This window comes from Anopheles ziemanni, chromosome 2, assembly GCF_943734765.1.
Source record: "Anopheles ziemanni chromosome 2, idAnoZiCoDA_A2_x.2, whole genome shotgun sequence".
Classification (NCBI taxonomy): domain Eukaryota; kingdom Metazoa; phylum Arthropoda; class Insecta; order Diptera; family Culicidae; genus Anopheles; species Anopheles ziemanni.
Genome location: NC_080705.1, coordinates 15783607 through 15795407, shown reverse-complemented (window position 1 = coordinate 15795407; position 11801 = coordinate 15783607). Strand labels below are relative to the sequence as shown.

At 46.1% G+C, this 11801-nt stretch overlaps 1 protein-coding gene and 1 non-coding gene across 2 annotated transcripts; one reads left to right on the top strand and one right to left on the bottom strand.

The window, feature by feature from the left end:
* The first annotated feature begins 344 nt into the window (after window positions 1-344).
* On the top strand, window positions 345-7833 carry LOC131293034 (uncharacterized). The gene is made up of 5 exons (XM_058321113.1): window positions 345-383; window positions 440-537; window positions 635-909; window positions 1061-2662; window positions 5630-7833. The coding sequence occupies exons 1-5, from the start codon at window positions 345-347 to the stop codon at window positions 7546-7548; spliced, it is 3933 nt and encodes a 1310-aa protein (XP_058177096.1). The 3' UTR covers window positions 7549-7833.
* Window positions 7834-8405: 572 nt separating this feature from the next.
* LOC131283265 (small nucleolar RNA U3) lies at window positions 8406-8603 on the bottom strand. Its single transcript, XR_009188755.1, has one exon. It is a non-coding gene; the product is annotated as a small nucleolar RNA U3 (small nucleolar RNA).
* Window positions 8604-11801: the final 3198 nt, after the last annotated feature.

Genomic DNA, 11801 nt, shown 5'->3' with positions numbered 1-11801 from the left:
CCCCTTCAGAAACAGCGATACGTGTTTTGCGAGTATCCGTGAATGTCGCTAGGTGGCGCTGCTCGGTTCACATTCTTTGAACGTCGATAACGGAAGATGCTTGCTGCTTAGTGAAATTATTGCGATCGAAAAAGAACCAAAGATTCCGATTACGAAAGTGACGATTAGATTGTGATAAAAGTGTGAACTGAAGTTAAGTTTTATTGCATTTTACAGCAACACATCAATGTTGGATACAAGTAGAGTGGCAAGCGAACGTTTATCGTGGCGACTTTCGTCGCAATTTGGCAATTGATTATTAACTGGAGAGAAAGTATAGTTCAGACTCTATATACACACTAAAAATGGTGAGTGTCGTTTACGTTTTACAATTGGCTGCACATGTTCGTTGCGTATGCACAATTTCATTTTTTCGCTTGATTCTTTTTTTTTTTAACAGCCGCGCATCGACCCTTTGAAACTGTTGGTGTGCTTGAGTGTATTGCTCGCACCGAACGGAGGCATCAAAACGGCAGCGGAGGTGAAACGCTTGGCCAAGTAAGTAGAACGCAGTGCCATAACAAGAGTGACGAAAAATGAACTGTCAAGTGTTACCCAAATGTTGTTTTATCTCTTTTCACTTTCAACTCTATAGTTTGATGGCCAAATTTTCCAAAAAGTTAGTGTCCAAATGCATTTACATTCAAATACTTAAATGCACCGATACGGAACTGTTGGGACAGTTCATGCAAACGGGCGGCTGGTCGTTGGTGCACATGTGGTTGGTGGACGGTATTGGTTCGAAGAACTGGCCACTGATTCAGGAGCTGCTGGAACTGTTGCTCTGCTGCCCGGTCGACGTGGAACGATTGAAGATCAACAGCACTCCCCGGCTGGTTAAATCCCTGTCAACGGACAGCGCCCACGAGAGTAAGTGTCTATTGATTGCGAACCGTAGTAGGCGTTTAATAAATACGAAACACGGTGGTGACGTTAAGAGGGGTGGGAAGGTGACAAACGGTGAAAGAAAATCATTTATTATCTGTTTTTTTGTCTTCTGTCTTGGCTAATGTTTACACAGGTGTACGCCTTCTTGCCACGAAGCTTGTCGAGCAGTGGCTTTACATTGTGAAGGCTCCGAAACAACTACCGTCCTCGATGACTGGTCTAAGTCAATCCGAAATTTTGACCACCGCCACTACCGGGTTGGCCGCCATAACGGACGGTAAGACGCCATCGGTGGTCGACCAGCAGAGCGGCGGCATGGGAGGACTCGCTCAGGAGGGCGTTAAAAACGGTCTGGTGGGAACGGAAACCTACCAACATAGCAACGGCTACATCGATGATACCGAGCAGCCTGCTGAAAATGGAGTGGAAGCTGAAGAGGATCAGAATCACCGCCAGGATCAAGCAGATGTCGTGGATGCAGCAAAAAAATCATTCCGCGCGATTGTGGAACATCAGGATCAATCGTCGCAAAAGAAAACACCCTTGGTGCTAAAGATCACCACAAAAAATGGGAAGCAAGTAGTGGCGAAGGTTGTCTCGCCATCGAGCAAGAAAACCAAGCAGGATCTGATTGATCAAATCGATGACGGCGACGAAGACGAGGACGAGGAGGAGGTATTGGTCAATATAGAATCGACCAAAAAGGCCGGCGAGGAGGCCATTTCCGAGCAAGCGGAGAAGCAGCAGCAGCAGCAACAGGATTCGAAGGAATCGAAAAAACTAGACGTTGATGGCAAAGAGGGTGGCAAGGAGCGATCATCATCCTCCTCCTCGAGAGACAAAGATCGACAACATCATCACCATCGTGAAAAAGATCGCAAGGGCAGCAGCAGTAGCGGTAGTCGTTCGTCATCATCGAAATCGTCCAGCGGTGGTAGTAGTAGCAGCAGTAGCAAGCATAAATCTTCGAGTAGTAGCAGCAAGAGCTCTAGCTCTTCTAGTCGCGATAAGGACAAGGATCGCCATGGTAGCAGTAGTAGTAGTAGTAGTAAACACAAGAGCTCGTCCTCGTCTTCATCTAAGTCAAACGGTAGTAGCTCTAAGAGCGGTAGCAGCTCCAGTAGCGAAAAAAACAGAGAAAAAACAAGTCATTCGTCTGGAAGCGGCAGTAGTACCAATAAAGAGAGTAAGGATTCGAAGGGTCATTCGACATCGCCGAACGGGAGCCATGGCAGCAGTAGCAAGCTGGCAAAGCTGTCCCGCAAAGGATCGAAGGATGCAGGCAACGATAGTGGATCAGAGACTAGTGGTAGCAATACCACCGTGAGTGGCTCTAAGTCCTCTTCGTCGGCCAACGGCGGTAGCTCCTCCACGAGCATTCCAAGCAAGAAGGCGTCCATTTCGATTGAAGTGCGCAATCCGGAAAATCGACCAAAGACGGTCAAAACATACAATTCACAATTTCGCTCGCATGGCCTCATCGAGGAGGCACCGCCACCACCATCGCGCAAGGGGTTGAAAAAGCCATCTTCCACTGCGAACTCTGCCATGTCCTCGTCGAATTCGACAAGCGCCTCCGTCGGCTCAACGGCAAGCGGTACGACAACGAAGCGTAGCTCATTATCACCAACACCATCCTCCGGAAAAGAGGGAGGTCCCCCGCCCGAGAAGAAACCGAAAGAGGACCCCCTGGAGCGACCCGGCTCTATCAAACTTATACCTCCAAAGCGTCAACGTAAGTGTAGCTCAATAATGACCCTGAATAATCGGGTGTCTTGTTTTTCTTACCTTTTCTTTACAGCAACCTGGTGTTTCTGGTGGCTGCTGGTACTACGGAGAGGATGGTTGTGCTCGTCTGATGATGTTGGCCAATATGCGGGAAGAACGGGGAAAAACCTCTCAAAGACCAATGGGTTGTTTTCTTCCCCTTGATTGCGTTACGTGCGAGTGAGTTAAACACGAAACCCCTCGTCGCCGGATGGTGGAAGCATGGTTGGTGGCTTCCACCGTTATGCGACTCTCCGTACTCTCTACAATCAATAATATAAACCGGCCACACCGAGCATCGCTTGTCCAGGACGCCATGCCTGCATCCGAGTGTTCTCGTCTACTGCTGTGCCCTCGGTCGGGGAGGGTTTCCCTTTTCTCCTTAGTTCTTGAACTGCAGTGATCGGCAAAGCATGTATCGACGACCACTTATCACGGCATTCCCCTACGAATGCGCGATGGTACTTTATTGACAGGTTTTATTTTTCCAGTTTTATATTATCTACAGTATTTTTAAATGTGTCCATGTTATCTTTCTCTTTTTACCTTAATGGGAGCATCTAATGAAAAGATCAGACGCCTAATGCAACCGAAAAACTTAAACGCGCCACCGTTATTATTATCGAAAACACGTCGATGGTTTCTCTCTATTTTCTCCACGTTGAGATAAAGGGATGCCTAGTTTTCCTCACTTCTAATGATATGTTTTTTGCCATATTTGCTTCGGAACGCAATGTAATATTCCCAATGCCATCCTTAGTATCGGACCTGGGGAAAGTAGATTGAAACATTTCTTCGTGATTCGTTTTTAAAAGAAGAAATAGTGTAATTATTTGGGGGGTTCAGATTGTTTTAATTCTCCCACGACATTCCGTAGTATCGCTTTAGTTATCCCGTCCTTACAACAACTCATCTTACTCTCATTAGTCAGACTGTCTGCCAATAGAAGAAAAAAAGAACAATCCTGTACTAGCAATCTCTTACCGACGTAAGATTGATGCTAAATCCACCTTATTACATGTTAACAGACAACAATGTACTCGAGAGTAAGGGAGGAACAATAAATTCTATCAAAGACCAACCAAAACCAAAACGAAACGCTTACCACATCGTGCATAAAATTATCGAAAATATTTAATATTCACCTGTACTGCTTGAAAAGCAAATGAGAACATCAGCAATGATATAAGCATTTGAATGAGTTGAACATCAGCGATATTTTACTTTTTGCCTGCCTTATCAGCGTGTTTTTATTGACCATAATGCCTATCCTACTGCCAAGGGAAAGCTTATAAGGCTACGGACACACAAAATGATGGGATGACTCATCCGGTTTTGCATCTGTATTACATCCGTATAGGATGTCGTATTCATGAGTCATCACAAACCAACGAAATGTATGTCCATGTACAAATTTTCTTTTACGTTAGAGGGGCCGTATTTATCTTTGAATTTTTGAAGAATCAGAATAACTGATTTGTGTGCTTTTCAACGATGTTTTCTATCGTGCTTTTGTTTGATGAGGTTGGATTGACCCTTCCTATGTATAGTACTAGATATTTTCAGTACATAGCATGTGCATTTTGACGACATCGCACTGTCGGTTTGTAATAAACTCGCGAATGACGGAAGAAATAAGTTTTAAAATAGAATGGTTCTAAATTGCGCATGCTCAGCTAAGCGCGAGTACGCCTTTGGCGTTGTCGATCGCAGGTTGCTTACCTTTAACGTTTCATATGTCGCACCAAGCATATTGATATCCGGTGTTCATGGCTTATCGGCCTGCTGCGTTAATGCAGGCCCGAGCCAAGCTCGCAGTACGGCAGCAAAACACGAAAAATGTTGTGTTGTGTTGTTATAATAACTAAATTCTTTTGAATTGAAATGCAAATTTTGTTAAATGATGCCTCGGGATTCGGCCCAGCGTCATTAAAGGAGATTTACTGCAGACGACTGTTTTGTTACATGCTCCACGTGCGCTGTTTTGACTAAACCGTTAGACGAAGGTCATTAGTGCCAATTTAAAAACGAATCTGCCAGGGCGCATGCTTCGGACGTAAAGACCGTAGCCGAATTCTACCAGTATTGCGTCCTTGAAGCCAATGTTTTTGGTATTTTTTTATAATTTGGTCGTTAACTAACCATTTCTACATTAGCAGTACAACTCAACTGCATGATGCAATTTTTTGTTTATATTTTCGAATTTTATTGCCATCATCCAGAAACAAGTCAATACAAAGGACGCTGTGCTGTTCAACATTCAACCGGGATGTTCGTTAAAAATTGTGTTTTTTTTTAAATGGTTGTGCTAGCACGTGGGGGAGCATAACCCAACTACCTCATGACAAAGTCATATATGCAATTAAACACTTTGCAATGTGGTTATCTTACTACTGATAACGCTGCAACGAATGTCTTTGCTAATGATGAAAGTGTATTAAACAAAAGATAACAACATCCATACATACATAGGATATCACGCTCTACGAGAGCGTGTTTAAACAGGATGAGTCATACGAAATCTATAATCGTCAGCGAATCAACAGTCCTTGTTGTAGGGCAAAATGTATAGACACGATTTGTATTACCTAAGCGCAACACATGTCCGTAGTCAAAGAATCCGTAGAATTGGTTCTTATAGCAGCATTTTTGAGTACGACGTTTTCCCTTTCTGATGAGTCCATTTCGTAAAAAGAACATCTCTGTGTAATAGTAGTATTTTCATTTTTTTTTAGTTTTTCCCTTTTAGTAAAGCAGGCAGCATCTTCGTCCTCTCCGGCAGTCACCAGCACCGGAAAATTCAACAAATCCGAGACTACATATTTCTGTATATTGATACCTATTGCTTAAATAAAGCCAGTCTGCAACGGAAATGGCCTTTAACTGATCATCTCGTTTTTTTTCTTCTTTCTCTTCCATACCTTCTCTCGTACAGATGCCTTGGTCGAGTCGGACATGTTCATGGACGCGCTGTCCGCCACACTGCGCAAGGACGTGAAGAAGCGCAAACGACGCACCAGTGGGTCGGAGAGTTCTGCTCCCGCCAGCAGCAAACCTGCTGAGGGTAGCAAAGCAGATGGCGCTGCGGCCACCAGCACAACGACCAGCAAGGCAGCACCGGACAGTCCGACCGGCACATCGTCAGCGTTGCCCGAAGCGGAAGCGACCACCCCGACGACTCCGACCTCACCGAAACCGACCGTGGTGCCCCCGATCGCGCCGATGTCCTTCTACCGGGACACACTGGCCGAGGAAGACGATAACAAGGATGGTGACGATGCGAAGGAAGCGGATTCGGAAGACACCAAGAAGGCGGCGGTTGATGGGGAACAGGAAAAGGATGGCGATGAGCCTGCCAAGAAGGAGGGTGCTGCCGACGACGAAGACGAGACAATCGTGAAAAAGCCCAAGCGCGTCCGATGCGAACTGAACGATGAGGATGATGCCGACGACGACGAGGTAACGGAAAATGGTGAGAAGAAGAAAAACCGTAGAGACTCGCAGGACGGTGAGAAACAGGAGGACACCGACGACAAGACTGAGCTGATGGAGGTTGTTATGAACGACGTGGAGAAGAAGATGGCCGAAGAAGCGGGTGGAGCCGTTGAGGGTTCGCCCCGGAAAGCAGATGACGAGAAGGAGGAGGAAGAGGCGACGGGCAAGAAGCCACCGGGGCCGGGCTGCGGGCCTGATGGACCCCCGGGAGTGCTGGTGATCCACCGACGCAAGGGTCCGAAGAAGCAGCTCCGGTGGCGCGTCGCGGACGAGCTCGAGGAGATCCGTTACTTCGAGCTGGACGTAACGGAGCGCTGCAACGTGACCAAGTCGTTCACCGACATGAAACAGATGGAGCGCGTGGACGAGCGGCAAAAGTTCCTGCTGGCTCGCAAGGTCGGCTCCGAGGACATCATGGTGGAGCGGACACCGTGGCGACCGCTGCTGCTCGTCGACAACGTGCCGACGGCGCCGGACGGCAGCCAGAGCGTGGAGCGGAAGGTGCAGTTCCAGCGCGAACGGGGATGCCTGCAGGCGCTGTACTTCAACAAGCACATGATACCGGACTCGCCCGTCGAGCCGGACCCGGTGGATACATACCAGACGGCCGATCCGGTGCACATTCCGCTGGAGGATGTCACGGGCAATCCGGACTCGGTGAACGATTTCACCAGCATGCCTTGGCCGGACCCGAAGTCGACCCCACCGCACGAGTCGGCAGCCTTCAATTCGCCCTTCTTCCCGTCGGATCTGCCCCCCGGGGCCGGGTTCGGGCCAGGCGGGTTCCCACCACCGTTCCCGGCGGGTGCTGTCGCCGCCGCCCTTCCGGGACCTGCACCTTGGACCATACATCCCCGACCGGGCGCCCTCCAGCCGGGCATGTTTCCGCTTAATCAACCTCCACCCGGAATGGCCGCTGGCGGTGGTGGTGGCGGCGGCGGCGGAGGCAGTCCCAACATTATTTCACTGCCTCCGAACATTCCGCCTCCGGGCATGTTTCCCGGGGCGACCAACTTCAACGCTCCCCCACCGGATTTAGCCGTCATGGGTGACGGTCGAAGGGCACCGGGAGCAAGTGGGGATCGAGACTACCGCATCGGGCCACCACCGCCCCAGCAGCAGCAGTGGGTCAGCAACAATGGCCGTGCCTTCAGCAACAACAACCCACGCGGCAGCGGAGCACCGGGGTACGGCAGTCGGGGCGGAGGGCCGGGTAACTGGAATCGCAGCGCTGGCTCGACCGGAGACCGAGGAAGGAACGGGGAAGAGGGCCGTGGCAACTACCGCGGACATTGGATGCAGAACACCAGCAATCGGGGCCATAATAACAGTCGAGGCGGAGGTGGCCGGAAATGGTAGCCATCGCTGGAACGAATGAAGGTGGACCAGGCGTACGGCAATGCGCCCGAGCTGGCAGAGATGATGGATACGTCCTGAAATCGAGGAAAGTCCGACAGCGATCGATCTCGTACGAGCAGAGAATTGTGTATTGTACTATATGAAATATGTTGGTTATTTTGTTTTATGGAACTAGAAGTTTAATGAATGAATATGCAAACGAGCGTATTGATCTAGGGTATCGATGTACAGTTTGATACAATCTTAACACTTTTTGTTGAGTGGCAGTGTTGCAGAATTAGAGGGTAAGGGTATATTAAAGTATCGAAGTAGAGTATCAATTCACATTTTGATAAAACCTCAACGCTTTATTATGTGGTGTGCAAGGAAAAACATGTGCTTGTGAAATTAGTAGTGCTCCAAAAGCATTTATGATTATTGTTACAACACCTTTTTTATATTATTATTAGTGTCTTGCTTTACCAAGCTGTGTATATAGAGAAAAGGAAGGAATGAACGAAACTTAGAACGGCGTTTTCGAACACCATCAGTTCTAGCAGGAGAAAAATAAAGAATTAAAAGAATAAAGTTATTTCCTAAATCAAGGTGAATCACGAAATGCTTATTAAAATTTAAAATGCTAAATATTTTGAAATTCTCTTATAAAATCTTATATGACTAAATATGAATAGCAAATGATTATAAAACGGACAAGCAACGTAATAACACAACACATATGGTCAATTATTACAAGTTTATTAATTTTACATCACAGTGAGTCGTTGTATGATATGTATATAAAGACGTATGAATGAATCCATATATATGCAGCTAGGGTCGCTTTGATTTGTGTTGCGTGTTATAAGATTGTTTGGTCAACCACTCAGAATGCGTCTGCCCCTTTAAAGGAAAACGATCATCAAAGCAGATCGACGCGTCAGAGACGCAGCCAAGCCTGCTAGCTTCACGCTCCAGGACAGACACTTCGACTCATCATCGTGGGTTGAGTTTACTCCACTTTGCGAAAGTAGAGATGAAAACTTGCCTATAGAAATGATCCTATGAAGCACAGTCTTAACCAGAAATGACGCTCACCGGCTCACGACCTTCACCGCCGACATGCTACGCTAGCGATGCGTAGTATCTCGGGTTTTCACAGCAAACGTGTATGACAACTGACAGCAACAGATAGCTTTGCCCCAATAGAAAATCGTTGCTTTCCGAACGCTTCTAAAGTCTAGCGATTGCTTCAAGAATGTAAAGGAAATGTATTTTTGTTCCCGAACAGTTTTAGACAAATATGAAAACAAATATATGCCATGTTTAGTATTAAACCTGTTGTGTACAACTCATTTTATAAAAACCACGTGCTTTGATACCGTCACTAATGATAGCGGAACCCTACAAATGTCAGACTCTTGGAGGAGTCAGCATGCCAACGGTAACGTCAAGCGTAATTTTGAATAATTTCTGTTGAAAAATAAAATAAACTCATATCAACACATCGAAATCGATACATTGTAGTATGCAAAATACTGATAAATAATAAATGGATCAGAGTGTAATTGTCTGTTGAATTGGTTCAACTAAAACATGAAGTCAAATAAAACGTTGCATTCATTTCGCTTTCTATTAAAATTGGCATATGATAGGACATCCTCAGCGATCAATTGTTACGTCGCGGTGTTGAGTGAAAGTTGAACCATCAACTACAAGTAATTGATACATTTCAACCGCTATACCTTTCTCATAATGATAATTTGCTCGATCTCTCGAAGATAGGGGTAGAGTAATTTGGAAGATTGGGTAGAGTATTTCAATAACGTTAACAAGTTTGTTGAAATAATTTTACAAAATAACGATAGTCGAGCTGAACCGTTTTACAGGCTACGAACCGTAACATAAACGTATACAAGCAAATAACAACAAAGTTGAACAGGCCATTCTCTTCGGATCATAACACTACCACGCATCATGTTGATCGATTGAGTAAATGAGCATGGGAAAAAGCGAGAATCAGTGTTGCCCGATTAATACGCTTGTAGCATAAATTGCGGTTTATGTTTTAAGCTTACTTTATTCTTCTATTTTTCTCTTCTATTTTTACCAACCAACCTATTTTCTTCGAAGGCCGTCAGCGAGGACGAAGTAATGAACTTTCCCACACATGTGTTACAAACCGGCACACGAAAACCCGTTTACTTGCATCACGCTGCTGTGACATGAGATCGACATCGAATCATTTACATATGAAATCAAAGGAAAACGCAAAATATGTTTTTTTTCTTTTCCGATGATCAGCAATCTTTGCTTTTGGAATTTTTCGTACCGAAAACGTAAACATGAGTGGTACATAAGACGGGTAGGCTCGAAAAAGATGAAAAGAGGAAACGGGTGTTTGAGGAGCACATAATTTGTGGCATTTTATCACCAAACAGGTTGGAAGTTTTAGCTGCGAAATCTTTCCAGCATTTCTATTCTTCTGGTGGCATTGACACCAGCGAAAATGGGTAAGATAACAGGAAAAAAGATGCGACAGTCGTTGGGTGAGCAAACAAATTTACGTTTATCTACCCATAAACTATTCGCTTCCGATAGGAATGATTGCTGATGCATTGATTGGTGCACATTTTGTCGGCTTTGCAGATTAGAATGGGCAGCTTGAAAACATAATCAATACTAAGGAGATTACCAAAACAATGCTGAAGTTTGTATTATTAACTATTTTTTTATTAATGAATTTTTATTATTAAAAAAGCGTTTTCGAAAGTTCACAATGAAAGCTTTAAAGCTTTATAGTAACGCATTCCAATTTTCGTAGTAACGCATCCCGTATAACACAACGGAACGCTTGGAATGATGGAACGACGCATCGAATATACGCAAACTATGGAAATATCTCTACCCATTAAATGCCGTAAGAATACTGAAAATATCGTTATTTGAAAATCTAAAAACATATTCAGCATGTACAGATTGACCACCATAACTAAGTTTGGGTAAACAATACTTGGAGGTATGTTTTAAAAAAAATATTGTATGTTTTTATAAGAGGTTAGCCATTTAAATTCCTGTGCCTCCAGCTCAAAGTGTCCCACTGTGGTGTCTGCCGTCTAACGGTGCGGCAAAACAAAAACATTACTCGCCGCTCGCTCTCCTTCTGCTGCTGCTGCGTTTGCGCCGCCGAACACTAACGACCGGTATAGGAACCGCGACGGAGTTCGGAACGCGTCAGTCTCAGGCGAACGGTCGAGAAAGCAGCAGCAGGTTTCCGGTCGCGTCCGCAACCGTTCGCGGTGCGCCTTGGATGAAGTGAAGTGAAGAAAAGCAAAGCAAACCGTACGTGTCCCAAACAGAACCCTGCGAGACGGAGCGCGCAACGTTGTGGCGGGAATAATTTATCGCTTTGACACACAAAAACACAACCAGCAAGCGACCGGGTCCACGGCACGATAACGCACACGCTGCTGGTGTAGGAGCCCGGTTTAAGAACACGTTTAGGCGTGTGCTGCGGAGATAATCCAAGCTAGCCAGTTAGTAGTAGTACGCGTTTTACTCCTAAACCATCTCCGCATGCTAGATTGTTGGTCGATCTGTTCTGTTCTCGAGAGGATTGTCGGATTGCGCACGGTATTTTGTTTTCGTGCCGAATCCCACAGCATCCAGCGGCAGGGAGATGTGTAGAAGGTGAATTGCGCAATTGTGAAATCATTGTGACAGCACGCACTTCGCCACCGGGAATTGGCGGCTTTTTACCGTTGCGATCGGATTCCTGTGTTTTGAAGGTGGCTTTTTAAATCCAGTTGATGCTGTCCTTCGCAAGATAGAAGAGTGAAACATGTGATGTACGAGACAAGGGCAGTGGGGAGCTCGAGAAGAAATGATGGATGAGCTCGAGCTGAGTCGTTGACGTGTGCCGCGTGGTAATCAAATTAAGCAAAAAATAAATCCCCTCAGGAGCAGCCCGTGCGATCATCGTTCTTCGCCGTCGACGCCGTTGTTGTCGGTAAACGCATTAAAATCGACCCAGTCAATTGTGGAACGCGGGGTGCAGGGCAGGCTCCATGTTATCGTTTCCAGCGTGGCAGAAGAAGTGAGTTTGTTGTACACTATCGCGATCGTCCAGTTTTCAACCGCTAGTGTCGTGTGCCGGAACACGAGGTGGGACGATGCGAGGTGGCGGGGAATCACGTGGAAAGAAGGTCTCGGGGAGCTGTAAGGAGGTCGTCGGAAGTGCGAATTATGCAGCAGCCGCGTGTGCGAAGATCACGAGA